The sequence below is a fragment of the Rhinolophus hipposideros genome, assembly GCF_964194185.1.
Source record: "Rhinolophus hipposideros genome assembly, chromosome: 13".
In the NCBI taxonomy this organism is placed as follows: domain Eukaryota; kingdom Metazoa; phylum Chordata; class Mammalia; order Chiroptera; family Rhinolophidae; genus Rhinolophus; species Rhinolophus hipposideros.
Genome location: NC_138059.1, coordinates 46,131,861 through 46,152,506, shown reverse-complemented (window position 1 = coordinate 46,152,506; position 20,646 = coordinate 46,131,861). Strand labels below are relative to the sequence as shown.

The following is a 20,646-nucleotide window of genomic DNA, read 5'->3' as shown; positions in this document are numbered from 1 at the left end:
CCCAATGTCCACTACACTGCTATTATGAAAAGTGTACACTATGCAATACTCATTCTGCAGGATACTTTATATTGATAGATTGTTAAATTTTAACTATCATTGAGGCTGTGGAATAAATGTAATACTTTACATGAGCTGTCTAATTTATTTCCCACAACCTTATATTTATTAGGTAGGTGCTATTACTGTACTCCTCTTATAGACGAGAAAACTGGGGCTGAGAGAGATTGAATAACTTTTCTAATGCCACATAGCTTATAGGTCTGGACTTAAGCAGACAAGCTGACCCCAGTGCCCACATACTTATCCATTACACTGAGCCACCTCCTGTGGGAAAGGAAGAAACAGGAGTCCTCTGACTACATGAATTTGAGAAGATCTACATATTATATACCCCTCCTGGAGACTCACGATGCACATTAGAGTAAGAATATTCTGAGAAATCATTCAGTAAAAGAAGTTATTTAACCTGTTTAACTCAACATTTCCCAAACTCATGTTGCTACAGAGCTTTTCTTTCTAACACCTCCAGAGAACAGCCTTTGGGGTTCACATACACGGCACTCCACCCATTTAACAGTGAGACGCTTTGTTACATGATTCTACAATGAAATTTATGGTAAATAAGTTCCTTTTACTTGGAAAACCTTTGTTTTCATCTTGTAGCTTTATTTTGGAAGTTCAGCCAAAGCTTAGGGTTGCATAGTACTGCTGTCTCTGTTCTGTTTACACTGGCCCTGATTTATAATACCATTTTAGTCAATGGGAGCTCTGTGTGGAGAGTAGGAGGGGCTGGCCTGGTCATCTGGCATCTCGTCTATTTCTATTACTTCTCTAAGTGAGAGTGTTTGAACACTGAAAAAAGGAGAGTTACAAGATGAAAATAGAATAATACTAACCCTTCTGATCCCAATATTTCAAAGAATTACAAGTATACAGGGATAATTACTTAGATTCTAGTAAATTAGAGAATGGCTTGCTCTTATAGATACTGCTTGGGAAGAAAGAGGAAAAGGCACTATGATAATTAGGCAGTTCTGAGCCTTTTGGATAGGAAAGTGTGCAGAGCAGAGTGTCCCCTGCCATTCTGAAATTATTTCATTCCCATGGTCTGCTCATGCTTAACATACCAAAACCTTCTTTCTCCATGATCCTGACCTAATATCTGAGAATCTGACTTGGCAGAGTCTACTTTCATTTCTTCGTGTTTTGTGAATGGGTCTTGTCCTTAAATTCAACCATCGGTCAACTGTTCCCTTTCTGGATCATTTGCTTCCCTGGTACAATTCTCAGGGTGTTTGTTTTACAAGGCACATAACTGGAAAGAGGTTTTCATTTGAGCCAAAAGAAGTATGAAAGAATCACTCACTCAAAAGCTATTTCAGGATGAGAGTAGATAACACAACTTTGGTGAGACTGCGGAGCACAGAGGCTTCTCTGTCCACTTCTAAGGGTAGTTTTATAGTCATCTCATATGGTCACTTTATATTTGTAGGCACTGTCTGCATTCTTCTCAGTGTTGTTGAATTGGCCCATTAGCATTTCAACTATACTTTCCAGGAGATGCATTTGAAATCTTCAGGTTTTTCCATCTGCTGAGTATAGAAAGTGTTTGCATGATTGCCCATCAGCAACTTGTGGTCATTGACCAGGATGTTCTCAATCTCACCGTGTCACAGAGACTCACACTGAAGGATTTTGGCTCTCCACTAGTAATTGTCCTGGAAAAATGATTGCGATATTATTCTAAGAAGTATCTATTCTTTCAAAGATGTGCGGGATTACACAGCTCAGCCCAGACAGGACATCACAAGTTTGAAGCTCTTTTGCATGATTGCTGCTCTTCTTGTCTCTCAAACTTCTTCACCAGCAGAGCACAAATAATGTTCTCCAAGCCTGCTGATAACTCATCATTCTCTCTTCACCTACTTCCAAATATCATAAGTCAATCCTCATTCTGGGGTACCAAGCCTGGAGGCAAAGAGGAGGAGTTTAGGGACCTTTTCTATAACTCTTCAGGAACAACGCAGAGTTGGGATTCTGTGCACTTCCTTCCACTCTGCTACATATTACTAGCTCAATTATATTGGCTTTGTAGTCATCCTAAAAATAGATCCATCTTTTTATCTGTTTTTTTTTTAATCTACTAGCAGATTTTGTGTCCTCATATTTCTCTAAGTATCAAAACCCTGGAGTTGGTGATTTTTGCAAAGCAAGGTGATTTTTGCAAAGCAAAGCCCAAGAGCTTTACAAACCATAACTGGGTATATCTGATAGCAAATGAGTCGCCTCCAATGACATAACCATCCTCTCACATCACCTTTTCCTCAGAGGCTTTTCTCCATTCTCAGGGTCTTTGCCTGTCTGCAACTGAAAATTAACTTCTTGAATCCCATCTATATCCACAGGCTTCACTGTGATCAGACCACCAATGTGTAGAACAATCTGGGAGTATATTTGTTGGGTAAAACCACAGAGACAGACATCCAAGACCCTTGGGAGGTTAAACAGGTATTTTGCATCTCAGAACACAGCCATGTTCATAAATGTTTGTTGCTACTTCTGAAAAAGGTGTGAAGGGAAATGGCACAGTCATGAGCCTAGGTAATTTGTAGCTATTTAAATGAGACATGAACAGTTCACCTTCTTTCCTCAAAACCCTTTTAAGTGATTAGATGTTGACACTTGCTAGATTTATCTATTGCTACCCAGAATTTCTCTTTGTGATGGTCAAACCAACCTGAATTGATCTTGATATCTAGTTTTAAATTGTGAGGAAATAGCTAAGAGAACAGGTTCTAGAACAAGAATGCTGAGTTTGACTTCTAGTTTTTCCGTTTTTGAACAGTATGATTTGGAACAAAGGTACTTATCCCCTCTAAGCCTCAGTTTCTTCATGTATAAAATGGGAAAAAGAGTAGTGTTGCCTCACAGGATTGTTGGATTAAGAGTTAACACAAATAAGGTAAATTGTAAAAATGGCCACAATTCTCCATCCTTCTCTAGATCTCCCCTTTTGAAATGTGGTTTTACAGATCCTCCCATTAAGAGGTGGAGTCTATTACTTGAATTTGTGCTGGCACTGTGACTTTGGCTAATAGAAGGTAGTGGAAGTAGCATCATGCTAGTTCTGAGTTGGAATTCAAGAGGTCACACACTCTCACCTTCACTCTAGAAACCCTGTTGCTGCCATGTGAACACACTAAGGCTAGCCTGCTAGATGATGAGAGACAAATGTCCCTGTTACCATACAACCACAGCCATTAGCCAACTACTAGATATCTGAAGCCCTCTTGGACCAGCTAGCCTGAGGTCAACCCACCACTTGGCCTCAGATACATGAGGAAGCCAACCCAAGCTCAGCCAAGCTGATTCCTGAGCAATAATTCACCCACAGAGCATTCACCCACAGATTCTTGAGCAATAATAAATGGTCCTTGATTTAAGCCAATAAGGTTTAAAGTACTTTGTTAACTGGCAAACAAAACCTAACTGATAATCACATATGAAGCTTTAAACTGGCAGATTTAAGAGTTCAATAAATATTAGTAATTATTATTGTCCATCATAGCAATTTAAAATGCTAGATTCCCATCTAATATACAAATCTAAAATCTATGAAAGTACAACCTTGTCTTCACGTGACTTATAAAAAGGAGATTATGTATATTTCTAAAATAGCCAGCCTCAACAAATGTCTTTAGTTCATTAATTGTTAATGGTTTTAACTGTGGTAGATCTCTTAAGCCATCTCATTTCATACAGAAGATACAGTAGTTGCAAATGGAGGAGAAATAGTTGGTGAACACAGCAATTTGTTTTCATTATGGAAGAACATGGGATTGGAGGTGAATTGTACCAAATAAACTTTTACAGAGATATCTGAGATGGGGTATGAAACTACATTCTCTATATCTTGTTCCTTTGGGTTTAAATGTTTACACAGTAGGATGGTCCAAATGAGATCAGAAACAATGGAAAGAAGCAAAATAAGCTAAATGGAAGGAGTGAGAATGGGGTGAGAATATAGAAAAACAAGAAAACATTAAGGGCTTAAAAAATTGCTTTTGTGAGTAGAAACATTAGCCCTTGAGAATGTTCTGGTAAATAATTTGGGATAGCTTATTTTCTAATGTTTCCACAATAAGGGGTGTAAGGGGGGACAAATTCATGATCACTCTAGCCTAGAATTCTGTAGCCAAACTTGAATGGCTATATAATAGTAGAACATGGTTACTGATGTTTCCTGTCTTCTCCTAGATAGGTTCATTTCTTATCTGCTGTGAGCAGTGATGCATTATTTCATTTAGTATTTCCTGTTTCTCTAAGGTTATATATACGATGACCTTTTTTTCAGTCTGAGGTTGATATAACTGTTTAAACAAATGTTTCCACCTTGGTTAACTCATTTGAACAGAAAAGTAACTTCACAGATATCCCACACTATCCCTGCATAGAAAAAATAAATAAAACAAAAAAACTTAAGTGTGTCATTGCGTCTTCATGCTAATAAGCAGTAAGAAATTAATACTAGGAGACTTTCCAGCCCAGTGTGAATGAATGAATATAAATATACACTTCAGTAGTTTGGCATAAAATGCAGGTTATCAACAGAATATCATTCTCTTTTCTTTTTTATCAACATAGTCCCAATTTTATAAGGGGCAGAATCATACCCATTTAAAAACACTCACTGTCCAGGACTCTTTTATAGCTGGAAGTAGCCTTGTGACACTGTTCACAAACACAAAGCTCTGTGTGGTAAATTCATTGAGGTTGGGTGACCCTCTTGTATGAAACTGAATCCAATTCTAATTGACATAGAAAAGGGGCCATTTATCTCCATTAACATAATGTAACCTAAACAATAAAGCACTGTTATAGAAGAAGATACCAAAATATTACTTAAAGCATGCCTTATTGTGCCACCATAATGATGACAGACAGCTAGAAGTTGAGAGAGGAACTCTAATTATAAATATACTGAATTATTTTTTACATTAATTTTTTTATTAATATAACAAATTAATTTGAGGGATAAAAAAAGTGGTAAGTACATTTTCTTGGAACTTCAGATACCTTGCACAACTGCTTTTTACATATATTTTTACATCTGAAATGTGTGAGAATATACTGCAGCCATGATGCCCCTTTAGCCTTGAAACTTAAGTGTATATTTCCTAAAATCAAGGACTTTAACCACAGCACAATTATCAAGATGAACAAATTAACACTGACACAATACTTTTACCTAACCTATGTAGACCTATCCAAATTTCACCATTCATCCCACTAATTTTCTTTAGAGCAAAAATTTGAAAAGGAAAAAAATCATTTTTAATCCAGGATTACACACTGCATATAGTTGTGATGATTTCTTTTTTTTAATTCTATTTTTTTCATTAGTTTCAGGTACACAAGACAAAGTAATACTTAGACGTTTATCATCTATATCCCTCACACTGTGTGGACCTCCTCCCCCCATCCACTATCCCTCTGACATCCCACAGAGCCATTACATTTCCACTGTCTCTATTCCTAATGCTGTACTCCACTTCTTGTAAGTATATATATACATATATATATACATATATATAAAATTATAGTTGACATTCATTATTGTTCAGCTTCAGGTGTACAGTGCAGTGATCAGGCATCTACATCATCCCTGAGGTGGTCTCCCAAATGGGACACGTGTCCATCGGATACCCTACAAAATCTCTGCAACATTATTGATTATGTTCCCCAAATTAATTTTCAAAACCCTGTGGCCATCTTATGGTTACCAACTGTTTTCTAATCACCTCGCCTTCCCCCTTATCCCCACCCATGATTTCTTAATCTTCTTTAATCTAGAACTATTCTTCAGTTTTTTTCCCCCTCATCTCTATTCCATTGTGATTTCTTTTGTTATTATTATTATTAGTAGTAGTAGTATTTTAGTTTCAGGTATAAAAAACAATGTAATAATTGGACATTTACACCACTCACAAAGTGATAACCTCCCAATCTACTACCCTTCTGACATCTAATATAGCTGTTACAATTCCATTGACTATATTCCTATGCTACACTCCACACCCCATGGGGGAGGGGGAATAATTATATACGTATATATATATATATATGTATATATATACACACACACATACATATACATATATATATATAATTATTGTTGACATTCAATGTTATTCAACTTCAGCTTCAGTTGTATAGCATGGTGGTCAAGTATCTACACATTCTATGAAGTGTTCTTTCTAATAAGTCCAGTACCCATCTGGCGCCCTACAAAATCTTTACAACATTATTGATTATATTCCCCAAACTGTATTTCACATCCCCATGGCTGTATTGTGACTACTAATTTGTACTTTCTAATCCCTTTACCTTCTCCCCCATCCCCACCCCTCTCCCATCTAGCAACCATCAGGTTTCTTTTCCCCTATGTGTCTGAGAGTATTTCTGTTTTGTTTGTTCATTTATTCTGTTCTTTAGATTCCACATATAAGTGAGATCGTATGGTATTTGTCTTTCTCTGTCTGACTTATTCTCTAGGTCCATCCATGTCATTGCAAGTGGTGAGATTTCATTCTTCTTTATGTCTGAGTAATGCTCCATTGTATAAATGTACCACAGTTTCTTTATCCAATTGTCTATTGATGGGCATTTTAGTTGTTTCCATATCTTGGCTATTGTGAACAGCACTGCAATAAACATAGAGATGCATATATTTTTTCAAATTAATGTTTTGGATTTCTTTGGATAGATACCAAGGAGTGCAATTGCTTGGTCATAAAGTAGTTCTATTTTCAATTACTTGAGGTACCTCCATACTGTTTTCCATAGTGGCTGCACCAATCTGCAATTCCACCAACAGTGTATGAGAGTTCCCTTTTCTCCATATCCTCACCAGCCCTTGTGGTTTGTTGATTTATTGATGATAGCCATTCTGACTGGGGCCAAGTGGTATCTCATAGTGATTTTTATTTGCATTTCTCTAATGATTAGTGATGTTGAGCATTTATTAATAGTATAATGTTCTTCTAAGACCAAGCTGTAATGTCCCATACTAATTCAAGGTCATTTCCAAACTTCAGCTCTTATTGTCAAAGTAGACATAAAAACTTAAAATTAAATAAATAAATTTACTCATCTGAAGGCCAACCCAATTTCAAGGGCCAAATTAAAATAGATTCTAACCTTCGTTTTGGTTTAGGGACAGGGTACATAGCCAACTCACTCAATAAACATTTGTTAATCCCCTACTCTGGGCAAGATATTGGTCCAGGTATAACCAGAGTAATCTGTAGTTCCAGAAAACCCTATTCCATGTCATAAATAAGTTCAGCTAGTAGCTTGGACTACGGCATTCAGGATATTTATTTGCCAAGTGTAATTTTTTGACTGGTAAAGTATAATAGTGTAGGGGGTGATGGAAATCAACTACTGCTTTAGAGCAGTTTGTAATTTGAAGTAGAGTATTATGTCAGATGGATCAGTGACTTCTAAAGTAATCTAGATTTCTAAAGTTACTTTAATAATTTCTTAGTCTTTCTCTTATAAATTCTGAACTAAATGTGTCTAGGGTTTAGATCCAAAAATAAATAGTTTCCATTTCTACCCCTAGTTATAAACAACACACAAATGGAAAAGTTGGGTTCAAAAGCACATTAAGCTCTAATTACAAGAGACATCAGTAGATGGCCTAGTCTTCACACCACTTCTATATTTCACAGGAAACCTGGCAACACTTCATCATCAGTGGGCACTTATTAATTCCTTTCCTCTGTATACTTTATAACAGTTTTTGTCACTATAGTGATTCCCTGAAAAATGAACTGGTAAGCCAGCAAAAACTCCTTTCTCCTTTGAACAGGCTAAAATTAACTGTTCGTTATAAAATCCTACAGGAAATCTATTAATGTGTCTTGTCCAGCAACAGTCACTTAAATCCATCACTGCTTAATGATGTGAACTATGAAATCTCTGTGTTCAAAACTCAGACCCTACCCTTCCTGGAGCATTGATAATTTGAGCTCCCCACCGCATCATTCGCAGCAGCATTTATATTCACTTTTCAGTGATTGCTGCTAAGCAAATTTACACTTGTCCACCTTGGCTTTCCTGGAAAATTTAATACAAGGGTCCCAGAATAACCCAACATGTATTAAGTTTCTGGAAATTAAGCAACACCTACGTGAAGAGAACATCAGCACCCACAGCACTGCAAGCAATGAGAAAGAAATTCGAAGTCCTCTCCAGAGATGAGTATTTTTGGATCATAATGATTCATTTGCATACAAAGTCCCAGACTTTCTGCTGGGCATTTGCTGTTTATATTATTTGCAAAGACATTTAAAAGTTAATGATTGGACTTCTCTTTCTAGGAAGATGGAGTAGGCATACTTTACTCCTCCTACTTAGTACAACTAAGAACACTTGACATTATATATAAAATACTGAAAGTGGAGGGGAAAAAAGCCAAACTAGCTAGAAACCTCAGGACCTGTGGAATGACATGATGTTGCGCTTCCTGGGTATTTTTTTTTACCTGATATATTGCAGAGCTGGAGGTGAAGAAGTCAGCAGCCTGGAAATATGAACAGGCACAGACCAAAAAAAGTGATAAGATGCCCTTCCCAACAGAAGCTTACTCTCTGTGGACAAATAACCAGGAAGAGGGACAGAAGACTTTTAGAAAATAACTGCTGTACTTCAGTCAATCACCATAGGAAAAACCATGGCCCCTCACCCATAACTTGCCAGCAAAGGCTATCTCTGGAGCCTACACTCCCACCCTCTCAAGGCTTTAAGGAGGTACCTCGTAATCCTGCCTCTCTGCCTCAGAGGTTGCTTTCAGTGGAACTACCTGGAGAGCCTAGACTTCCACTACCACCTGGAAGTGATAGGATGCCCTTCCCTCTGCTTGCTGGGATGTTGTCACAGAGACCTAGAGGAGAGTCAGACTTTCGCCAGGGCTCAGCAGTAATGGGGCTACTCCCTGCCATGGTGTCAGTGCAGGCCACATTAAGGGTAGTTCTAGCCCTTGCAGCCAGGGACATATCCATGGAGGCCAACTGGTGAGTTGGAACTCCTAACTTCCATACCCAGAGCAATGAAGAGATCACAATGAAGGGTGTCAAGGGAGACTGAGTGGGGAACCAGGACTTCACCACAACTTGATAATCATGAGACAGCACCCTCCTGTTCCACAATAGAGCAGTGTTGGAGGAAGCAAATGAAAACTGAAAGTCTCTTAACATAATACTAAATGTTCATATTTCAATCTAGAATCACTCATCATACCAAGAAACAGGAGGATCTCAAATTAAGTGAAAAAAATAAGATATTCAATAGATAACCAACACTGAGTGACACAGTTGTTAGAATTATCTGATGTAGATTTTAAAGAAGCCAACATGAAAATACTGCAATGAGCAAATACAAACACACTTGAAACTATGAAAGAACAGTCTCAGCAGAAAAAAGGAAAAGAAAAGAAAAGAAAGAAAGAAAGAAAGAAAGAAAGAAAGAAAGAAAGAAAGAAAGAAAGAAAGAAAGAAAGAAAGAAAGAAAGAAAGAAAGAGAGAGAGAAAAAGAAATTCTCAGAAGCTTTCAGCAGTAGATAGCCTACCTTGGTCTGCCAACTGCAAGAGGCAATTTTAGTGGCAAGCAGTTAGCGTTGGCCATAACTGCAGTTTTTCTTGAAAACTCTCAAAGATCCACAGGCACCAGAGAGGTGGTGGCTGGCCAAGGCGTGCAGTATGCCTATTATTCAATGACCACAGGCTCAGCATCAGTGCCAAATCTGAATCTGCAGTAACCAGGAGAACAACACTCACCAGATTCTAGTGATTTCCTGAGACCTCACCCTATGCATATCACCCTAGACTCTTTCAGTGAGTTTTACCAACACCCAGCAAGTAGTGGCCAGCCTTGGGGTCCTCTGTGTCTATGGCTAAGTGTACCCAGGACCAGTACTGGTAACAGCCAGCCTCAGTTTGCAGCATGGCCTTTCCCACATGCCTATAGACCAGACACAGACTGCTAACAATCCCAGATTCCATTGTAGTTACAACCAGGTAGCGCCAGGGTGATCACGGACAGAAGCTGACCTTGGCTTGGCTTGCACCAGAGCCCCTCCCAAGAGGCCCTGGAAACACCACACCCAGTGGCTGGCTTCAGACCACATCAGAGTGCCAACTCAATTAGCTCCACAGGTAGCACACCCAAAAGTGCCTCTTAGAAGGCACCAGAGCCTGCTGGGGTAAATCCAGCTCCATGTGACCAGCCCCCACACAGCGGCTTAGATGCTGTTGTTATGGCCTATCATCACAGCCAGTCAGGCTGAGGGTCAATACCAACCAGTAATGTGCCAACAGCAATCAAGACTCAACTACAACAGGAATGTACACACAACACACACAAGAGACACTCCTGGAACATCAGGGTCAGATGACCAGGGAGACTGCCACTGGGCCCCAAAGGACACCTATTACATAAGGCCACCCTTCTAAGAATGTCAAATATAGCAGACACACCCAATACATAAAAATAAACACAGAGAGGTAGACAAAATAAGGAGACAAAGAAACATGACCCAAATGAAAGAACAGGAGAAAACTCGAGAAAAAGAACAAAACAATATGGAGACAAACAATTTATCAAATGCAGAGTTCAAAACACTGGCTATAAGGATGCTCAAGGAACTTAGTGAAAACATCAACAAAGAGATAGAAAGCATAAAAAAATAACATAGAAATCTTAAAAAGAGCCTGTCAGAAATAAAGAATAAAATAACTGAAATGAAGAATATATGAGAGAAAATTAACAGCAGATTTGATGAAGTAGAGGATCAAATCAGTGATTTGGAAGACAAGGTAAACACAACCAGTGGGAACAACAAAAGGATAAAAGAATGTTAAGACATGAGGACTGTTTAAAGGACCTCTGGGACAACTTCAAGACATAACAACGTTCACATCATAAAATACCACAAGAAGTAGAGAAAGAGCAAGGGATTCAGAACCTATTTGAAGAAGTAATGACTGAAAACTTTTCTAACTTGGTGAAGAAAATAGACATACAAGTCCAGGGAGCACAGAAAGTCCCAAAAAAGATGAACCCAAAGAAGACCACACTTAGATACATCATTATTAAAGGACCAAAGGTTAAAGACAAACAGAGAATCTTAACAGCAACAAAAGAAAGAAAGTTCGTTACCGTCAAGGGAGTTCACATAAGACTATCAAGTGATTTCTCAACCAAAACTTGGCAAGCAAGAAGAAATTGGCATGAAGTTTTCAAATTAATAAAAATCAAGGACCTACAACCAAGACAACTCTATCCAGTAAGGCTATCATTTAAAATTGAGGAGCAATAAAGAGCTTTCCAGACAAGAAAAGGCTAAAAGAGTTCATCACCACCAAAAGAGTATTACAAAAAATGTTAAAGGGACTTCTTTAAGAAGGAGGGGGGAAAAAAACATAAATGTGAATGATAAAATGGCAATAACTATGTCAATAATCACTTTAAATGTAAGTGCATTAAATGCTCCAATCAAAAGACACAGGGTAGCTGAATAGATAAGAAAACAAGACCCATACATATATGTCTACAAGAGACCAAAAGACACAAACAGATCAAAAGACACACACAGACTGAAAGTAAAGGGATGGAAAAAGAATCTTCATGCAAACTCATACAAAAAGAAAAGCAATAATTATGAAGCATAACAGTTAAGTTCACCAACTTGTTGCAACAATGTTGCTAAGCTTTTTTGATATCATAAGGATTATTCATTCTGAATTTGTACCAACTGGACAAAGTTAATCAAGTTTACTATTTGGAAGTGCTCAAAAGGTTGTGTGAAAAAGTTAGACGACCTGAACTTTTCACCAACAATGCATGGCTCTTTCATCACGACAATGCACCAGCTCACACAGCACTGTCTGTGAGGAAGTTTTTTAGCTAGTAAACAAATAACTGTATTGGAACACCCTCCCTGCTCACCTTATCTGGTCCCCAATGATTTCTTTTTTTACCCGAAGATAAATCTATTGAAAGCTTTTAATGACATTCAAAACATCAAGGGTAATCCAACAACAGCTCTGATGGCCATTCCAGAAAAAGAGTTCCATAATTGTTTTCAAGGGTGGACTAGGTGCTGGCATTGGCTCCTAGTTTCCCAAGGGCGACCATAGTGATATTCAGCAATGAGGTATGTAGCATTATTCCTAGGATGAATTCGTGAACTTAATTGTCAGAACCTTCATATGTCAGATAAAATCGATGTTAACACAAAGACTATAATTAAAGATAAGGAAGGACATTTTATAATGAAAAAGGGATTAATCGAACAAGAGAATATAATCCTTGTAAACACGTATGCAACTAAACACAGGAGCACCTAAATACTAGGGATGCCAAAAAAACATATACACATGACTTGTATTCATCTTTTGTTATCAGTATATATTGAGTATTACAATTTTAATACAGTTTTTTCCTTTCTTAAAATATGTATACATTTTTGACACCCTCTGTATATAAAGCAAATATTGAATGACATAAAGGGTGAGATAGATAATAATACAGTCATATTAGAGGACTGTAATACCCCATTGACAACAATGGACAGACCTTCTAGACAGAAAATGAACACGAAAACAGTAGCCTTAAAATGGCACATTAGACTAGATGTATTTACTTTAGATTTTTAGAGTATTTCTCCCTAAAGCAGCAGAGTATACATTCTGTTCAAGTGCACAGGGAACATTTTGAAAAATAGACCACAAGTGGGGCCACAATATAAGTCTCATAAATTTAAAAACATTGAAATCATATCAAGCGCTTTCTCTGACCACAATGTTATGAAACTAGAAATCAATTACAAGAAAGAAATTAAAAAATACAAAAACACCTGGAGGCTAAATAACATGCTACTGAAAAATGAATGGGTCAAAATTAGATCAAGAAGAAATCAAAAGACACCTTGAGATTAATGAAAAAACACAATTACCCAAAATCTATGAGAAACAGTGAAAGCAGTACTGAGGGGGAAATTCATAACAATACAGGCCTACCTCATGAAACACAAAAAATCTCAGGGAAACAATTTACTCTTACAATTAAAGGAACTAGAAAAAGAACACAAAGCCCAAAATGAGTAGGGAAGAGAATAATAAAGATCAGAACCCCCCCACCAAAAAAAGAGTCTAAAAAAACAATACAAAAGATCAATGAAACCAAAAGCTGGTTCTTTGGAAAGATAAGCAAAATTGATAAATCTTTAAACAAACTCTTCAAGTAAAAAAGAGAGAAGGCCCAAATAAATAAATGAAAGGGGAGAAATGAAAGGGGAGGGGTGGGTGACAACAAATACCACGAAAATACAGAGAAATATAAGATAATACTATTACAATTATATGCCAACAAATTGGACAATCTGGAAGAAATGAATAAATTTCTAGAAACATTCAATCTTCTAAGATGACTTAAGAAGAAACAAAAATTCTGAACTGGCCAAAATTAATATTCCAAAATTGGTTGCATTACTATCTCTCTGTTGAAGTTCTCACACCTGTCAGAATGGCCATCATCAATAAGTCAACAAACAAGTGTTGGCAAGGATGGGGAGAAAAGTAAACTTTCATGCACTGTTGGTGGGATACCATTTGGTGCAGCCACTATGGAAAACGGTTTGAGGATTTCTAAAAAAAAAAGAAAGAAACTTAAAAATACTACAACCTTATTAACCTGCAGTTCCACTTCTGGGTATTTATCCAAAGAAATTCAGAACAATACAAGGTCAGAGAATTTAGTTCATGAACTCATCCTAGAAAAAGTGTCCCATACCTCATTGCTGAATATCACTGCGGTCACCTTTGAAATGGCTTTTTTAAATTTTATTGAATTTAAAAAATGTAATTAAATTTTATTTAATTAAAAAATGGCTTTTTTAAAATTTTTCCCCTTGGGAAACCATGCCAGTGCCTAGTCCACCCTTCAAAGCAATTTTGGCACTCTTTTTCTGGAATGGCCATCAGAGCTGTCATTGAATTACCTTTGATGCCTTGAAAGTCATAAAAATATCTTCCTTTCAATATTTCCATTATCTCCGAGTAAAGAAAAAGGCCATTGGGAGCCAGATCAGGTGAGTAGGGAGGGTGTTCCAATACAGTTATTTGTTTACTGGTTAAAAACTCCCTCACAGACAGTGCTGTGTGAGCTGGTGCACTGTCTTGATGCAAGAGCCATGAATTGTTGGCAAAAAATTCAGATCATCTAACTTTTCCACGCAGAATTTTCAGCACTTCCAAACAGTCAACTTGGTTTGCTGTTTGTCCAGTTGGTACAAAATCATAATGAATAATTCCTCTGATATCAAAAAAGGTTAGCAACATTGTTGCAATAAGTTTGCAAACTTAATTGTCAGACCTCATAATTCAAAAAGATATATTCATCCCTGTGTTCATTGCAACATTATTTACAATAGCAAAGGTATGGAAGCAACCTAAGAGTCCATCAATGGACAACTGGATAAAGAAGATGTGGTACATATGTACAATGGAATATTACTATGTCATAAAAATGAAATCTTACCCTTTGCAATAACTTGAATGAATCTAGAGGGTATTGTGTTAAGTGAAATATGACAGACAAAGACAAATACCATATGATTTCACTTATATGTGGAATCTAAAAAACAAAATAAGAATCAACAGAAACAGATTCATACATACAAAGAACAAACTGATGGTTGCCAGATGTAAAAGGGGTTGGGGACTTGGTAAAAAAGCTGAAGAGTTTAAAGAGTAAAAATTGGCAGTTACAAAATAGATGTGAGGATGTAAAGTACAGCACAGGGAATATAGTCAATAGTATTGTAATAACTATGTATGATACCAAGTGGGTACTAGACTTATTGAGGGGATCACTTCATAAGTTATATAAATGTCTAACAATTATGCTGTACACCAGAAACTAATATAATATTGAATATCAACTGTAATTGAAAAAATTAAAATTAAAAAAAGAAAAATCACATGATTGTATCAATCAATGAAGAAAAAGGAGTTGATAAAATTCAATATGTACATTTTTTTGTTAAATTTATTCCTACGTGCTTTATTTTTCTACGCAATTGTAAATGGATTTTTTAAATTTTCTCTTTCTGTCAGTTTGTCATTGATTTATAAAAACGCAACTAATTTTGCCATATTAATTTTGTTTCTTGCTATTTTACTGAATTCATTTATCAGTTCTCATAGTTTTTTGGTAGAATCTTTAGGGTTCGCTATATACAGTATCATGACATCTACATCTAATGACAGTGTTACTTCTTCCTTTCCAATTTGGATGCCTTTTATTTCTTTTGTTTTTCTTTTTACTTTTCTTTCTTCCTTTTCCTTTTTCTTTCTTTTTTTTTTTTTATCTGAATGCTATGGCTAGGACTTCCAATACTCTGTTGAATAAAAGTGGTGAAAGTGGACATCCTTGTCTTTTTCCTGATCTTAAGGAGTAAACATTTAGCTTTTCCCCTTTGAGTATTATGTTTGCTGTGGGTTGGCATATATGACTTTTTTATGTTGAGTTATCTTCCCTGTATTCCCACATTGCTAAGAGTTTTTATCATAAATGGATGCTGGATTTTGCCAAACATTTTGTCTGCATCTATTGATATTTCATATGATCATATAATTTTTATCTTCATTTTGCTTATGTGGTATATCACATTGATTGATTTGCAGATATTGAACCAAACTTGAACCTCAGGAATAAATCCCATTTGACCATAGTGAATGATATTTTTCATTTTTTTAAATTTATTTTTTATTAGTCTCAGATGTAAAAGCAACATAATAGTTAGCAACATTTAAACTCCTCATAAAGTGATAACCTACTCCCCAAGCTACTACCCTAGACATTTTATATAACTGTTACAATACCATTTATTATCTTCCCTATGTTGTACTCCACATCCTATGACTATATATACCTATATATTTAGTTATAGTTGACATTCAATATTATTCCACTTCAGCTCTAGGTGTATAGTGCATTGGTCAGACATCTACACAGTCTATGAAGTGATGCCATAATAAGTCCAGGGACCATCTGGCACTTTACATGATCTTTACAACATTGATTAACTACTAATTTGTATTTCTTAATTACTTCACATTTTTCACCCTGCCACCAAACCCATTCTCTTCTATTACCCTGAGAGATCTAGTACCTATCTGGTATCATACCTAGTTATTACAATATTATTGATTATATTACTTATACTATACCACATCCCCATGACTACTGTGTAACAACAAGTTTCTTCTTAATCCCTTCTCCTTCCATCCCACCTTAACCTCCCTCCCATCTTAAAGAAGTCCCTCTAAAACTCCTTGTAATACTGGTTTGGTAGTGATGAATTCCTTCAGCTTTTTCTTGTCTGGGAAACTCCCTATCTGTCCTTAAATTCTAAATGACAGCCTTGTTGGGTAGAGCAATCTTGACTGTATGTTGTTCTTCTTCATCACTTGAAATATTTCCTGCCATTCCTTTCTAGCCTGCAAAGTTTCTGTTGAGAAATCAGCTGCCAGTCTCATGGGGAGTCCCTTGTAGGTAACTAACTGCTTTCCTCTTGCTGCTTTTAAGATTCTCTCTTTGTCTTTAACCTTTGGCATTTTAATTATGATGTGTTTTGGTGTTGGCCTCTTTTCGGTTTATCTTGTTTGGGACTCCCTGTGCTACCTGGGCTTGTATGTCTATTTCTTTCACCAGTTTAGGGAAGTTTCAATCATTATTTCTTCAAATAGGTTTTCAATTCCTTGCTATCTCTCTTCTGCTTCTGGTACCCCTATAATGTGAAAGTTGGTATGCTTCATGTTGTCCCAGAGACCCCTTAAACTCTCCTCAATCTTTTGGATTCTTTTTGCTATTTGTGTTGGGTATTTTCTTCTACCTTATCTTCTATATCACTGGTTGGATTTTCTGCTTCATCTAATCTACTGTTGATTCCCTATAATATATTCTTCATTTCCATTATTGTATCCTTTATTACTGACTGGTTCTTTTTCATGGTTTCCATCTCCATTTTTATGCTTCCTATCTCTCTGACAAAGTTCTCCCTGATGTCACTGAGCATTCTTATAACCAGTGTTTGGAACTCTGTGTCTGATAGATTGCTTATCTCCATTTCACTTAGTTCTTTTTCTGGAGCTTTGTTCTGTTCTTTTATTTGGGACATGTTTCTTTGTCTCCCCATTTTGGCTGCCTTCATGTGTTTGTTTCCACGTATTAGGTAGGGCTGCTAGGTCTTCCTGTCTTAGTAGAGTGGCCTTTTGTAGAAGGTGTGCTGTGAGGTTCAGTGGTGCAATCTTTCTGGTCACAGGAACACTCCAGGTGTGTCCCTTGTGTGGGTTGTGTGGGCCCTCCTCTTGTAGTTAAACCTTGGTTGACAATTGTACATCAGTAGGAGGGACTGACCCTTGGGCTCACTGTTGTGGGATTGGCCTTGACTACAATGGAAGAGTTGTTGTGTGTGGGCTGATCCTGCTGAGCGGGATATGCCTTATCAGGACTCTGGTGCCTGCCCAATCCACCCTGTGGGTGTGACGTACTTGGAGGTAGCTGGGTGATGCTCCAGCTCATTTTGAAAATGGCCACTGGGGGTGCCAGCTGCAGGATGACCTTGGAGGGGATCTGCCATTGGTCAAGTTCAGCCACAGCCTGTGCCCCACCAAGGGCCACCCAGCAGGAGCCACAAATAAATCCTTAGAAGGCTGCTGCCCATTCTGTGCTTGGAAGTGCCTTGAGAGGACAAACCATAAACCAAGGCCAGCTGCCACTAGTGCCAGCTTAGGGCTGCTCAGCCAGAAGTACAAGACATGCTCAAGGCAGATTCTGCTTGTCTGGCTTCTGTAAACCTTTGAGAGACCCTAGGAAAGTCTGCAGCTTGAGCCAAGGAAGGCACTCTGCACAAAAAAGTGACTGAAAGAGGCCTGGGTGTGCCCAAAAGTTGGGCAGGCCAGGTCTCGAAACCCCAGGGAGTGGTGAACAAATGGCAGACACTCAGATATGGTGGCTGTCTGTATCCACATGTAAGCGAGGGCTCAGCAAAGATATAATGGTCTTCACCAGCTTTCCCATCCAGGAGAAAGCCACCTCTCCAGCCCTTGTCCTAAGCCAGACAACTCAATTCCCCAACATTTGTCCCTGCTGCCTTTCCAGCTGCTTGCCCAGCACTGGAGCTCAGAGTCAGTGATTCTGTTGGTTGGTAGATTCATACACTTTTAAGAGGACCTCCTGTGAGTGCAACTGCACTCAGTCTCATTCAGTCACAATCTCTGCTGGTTTTCAGAACCAAAAATTATGGGGACTTGTCTCCCCAGCACTGGAGTGTGGCTGGAGTGGGGCTGCAATCTCTCGCTCCTCTGGGGGATGGGAGGCACCTCAACAGCCGAAATAGCCCTCCTGATTTTTAATGGTCACACAAGGGTGTGGTATCAGCCTGTTCCACGTGTCTGCCCCTCCTACCAGTCTGGAGGTTGCTGCTTCTGCATATCCTTAGTTGAAAGGCTTTAGTTCAGCTTGATTTTAGGCTATTTACAATAATGTTTGTTTTGTAGATTAGTTGTAATTTTGCTGTGCTTGTGAGAAAATGTAAGCACAGCATTTACTTACTGTGCCATCTTGGTAGTTTTTCAGATTTTTAAAAATGTATTGCTGAATTTGGTTTCCCAACATTTTGTGGAGGATTTTTGCATATATGTTCATCAGGGATATTGGCATACAATTTTTTTTTTGTAATGTCCTTGTCTGATTTTGGAATCAGGGTAATATTGACCCCTTAAAATGAGTGTAGGAACTTTCCCTCCTCTTAAATTTTTTGGAATACTTTGAGAAGGATAAATGTTAATTCTTCTTTGAATGATTCATACAATTCACATATGAAGCCATCTGGTCCTGGAGTTAATATCTTGGGAATTTTTTTATTACTAACTCAGTTTCATTAGTAATAAGCCATTGGTTTAGATTTTCGGTTTCTTTTTTATTCAGCCTTGGAAGATTATATGCTTTCAGGGATTTACCCATTTCTCCCAGACTGTCCACTTTGTTGACATATAATTGTATGTGATATTTTCTCATACTCCTTTGTATTTCTGTGGTGCTAGATGTCCCCCTCTCCTTTTATTTACTTGAGTCCTCTCTCTTTTATTTTATTTTATTATTTTTTTTTTGTAGGGTAATCTTCCTTCACGGTTTTCTTTTTTTTTATTAAAGTTTATTGGGGTGACAATTGTTAGTACAGTTACATAGATTTCAGGTGTACAATACTATATTACATCATCTATAAATTCCATTGTGTATTCACCACCCAGAGTCAGTTCTCCTTCCATCACCATATATTTGATCCCCTTTACCCACATCTATCACCACCCTCCCCACTTACCCTCTGGTAACCACCAAACTATTGTTTGTGTCTATAAGTTTTTGTTTCTCATTTGTTTGTCTTGTTCTTTTGTTGTTTTTGGTTCATATATCATATATCAGTGAAATCATAGGGTTCTCTGCTTTTTCTGTTTGACTTATTTCACTTAGCATCATACTCTCAAGATCCATCCATGTTGTCACAAATGTTCTTATATCATCTTTTCTTACCACCGAATACTATTTCATTGTGTATATATACCACAACTTCTTTATCCATTCATTTATCGATGAACATTTTGGTTTTTTCCAGGTCTTGCCCACTATAAATAAAGCTGCAATGAACATTGGAGTACACTTGTCTTTATGTATAAATGTTTTCAGATATTTTGGGTAAATACCTAGGAGTGGGATTGCTGGGTTATATGGTAATTCTATTTTTAACTTTTTGAGGAACCTCCACAATGCCTTCCATAGCGGCTGCACCAGTCTGCATTCCCACCAACAGTGTATGAGAGTTCCTTTTTCTCCACAGCCTCACCAACACTTGTTACTATTTCTCTTGTATATGATAGCCATTCTAACTGGGGTGAGGTTATATTTCATTGTGGTTTTTATTTGCATTTCTCTGATGATTAGTGATGTTGAGCACTTTTTCATATGTCTATTTGCCATTTGTATGTCCTCTTTGGAGAAATGTCTCTTCAGGTCCTCTACCCATTTTTCAATTGGGTTGTTTTTTATTGTTGAGTTTCATGAGTTCCTTGTATATTTTGGATATTAGCCCCTTATCGGAGGCAATGTTTGCAAAACTCTTCTTCCATTCAGTTGGTTGCCTCTTTATTTTGTCAATGGTTTCTTTTGCTGTGCAGAAGCTTTTAAATTTGATATGGTTTCATTCATTTATTTTAGTTTTTACTTCCCTTGCATTTGGGATCAAATTCATAAAAAGTTCTTTGCACCCAAGATCCATAAGTTTAGTACCTATGTTTTCTTTTGTTCAGTTTATTGTTTCAGGTCTTATGCTTAAGTCTTTGATCCATTTTGAATTAATTTTGGTACATGGTAACAGATAGCAGTCCAGTTTCATTCTTTTACATGTGGCTATCCAATTCTGCCAGCACCATTTATTGAAGAGGCTGTCTTTCCTCCATTGTATGTTTTTAGCTTCTTTGTCAAAAATTATCTGTCCATATTTATGTGGTTTTATTT

The 20,646-nt window shown here is 37.4% G+C and overlaps 1 protein-coding gene across 1 annotated transcript in view; it reads right to left on the bottom strand.

Annotated features, from left to right (window-relative positions):
* Positions 1-656: 656 nt before the first annotated feature.
* The window catches only part of UBE2V2 (ubiquitin conjugating enzyme E2 V2), a 340,366-nt gene continuing 320,376 nt past the window's right edge, over positions 657-20,646 (bottom strand). Inside the window, exon 6 of the mRNA XM_081070685.1 lies at positions 657-1,971. Within this exon, the coding sequence (XP_080926811.1) occupies positions 1,939-1,971 (33 nt within the window). The 3' untranslated portion in view covers positions 657-1,938. The remainder of the gene's footprint in view (positions 1,972-20,646) is intronic.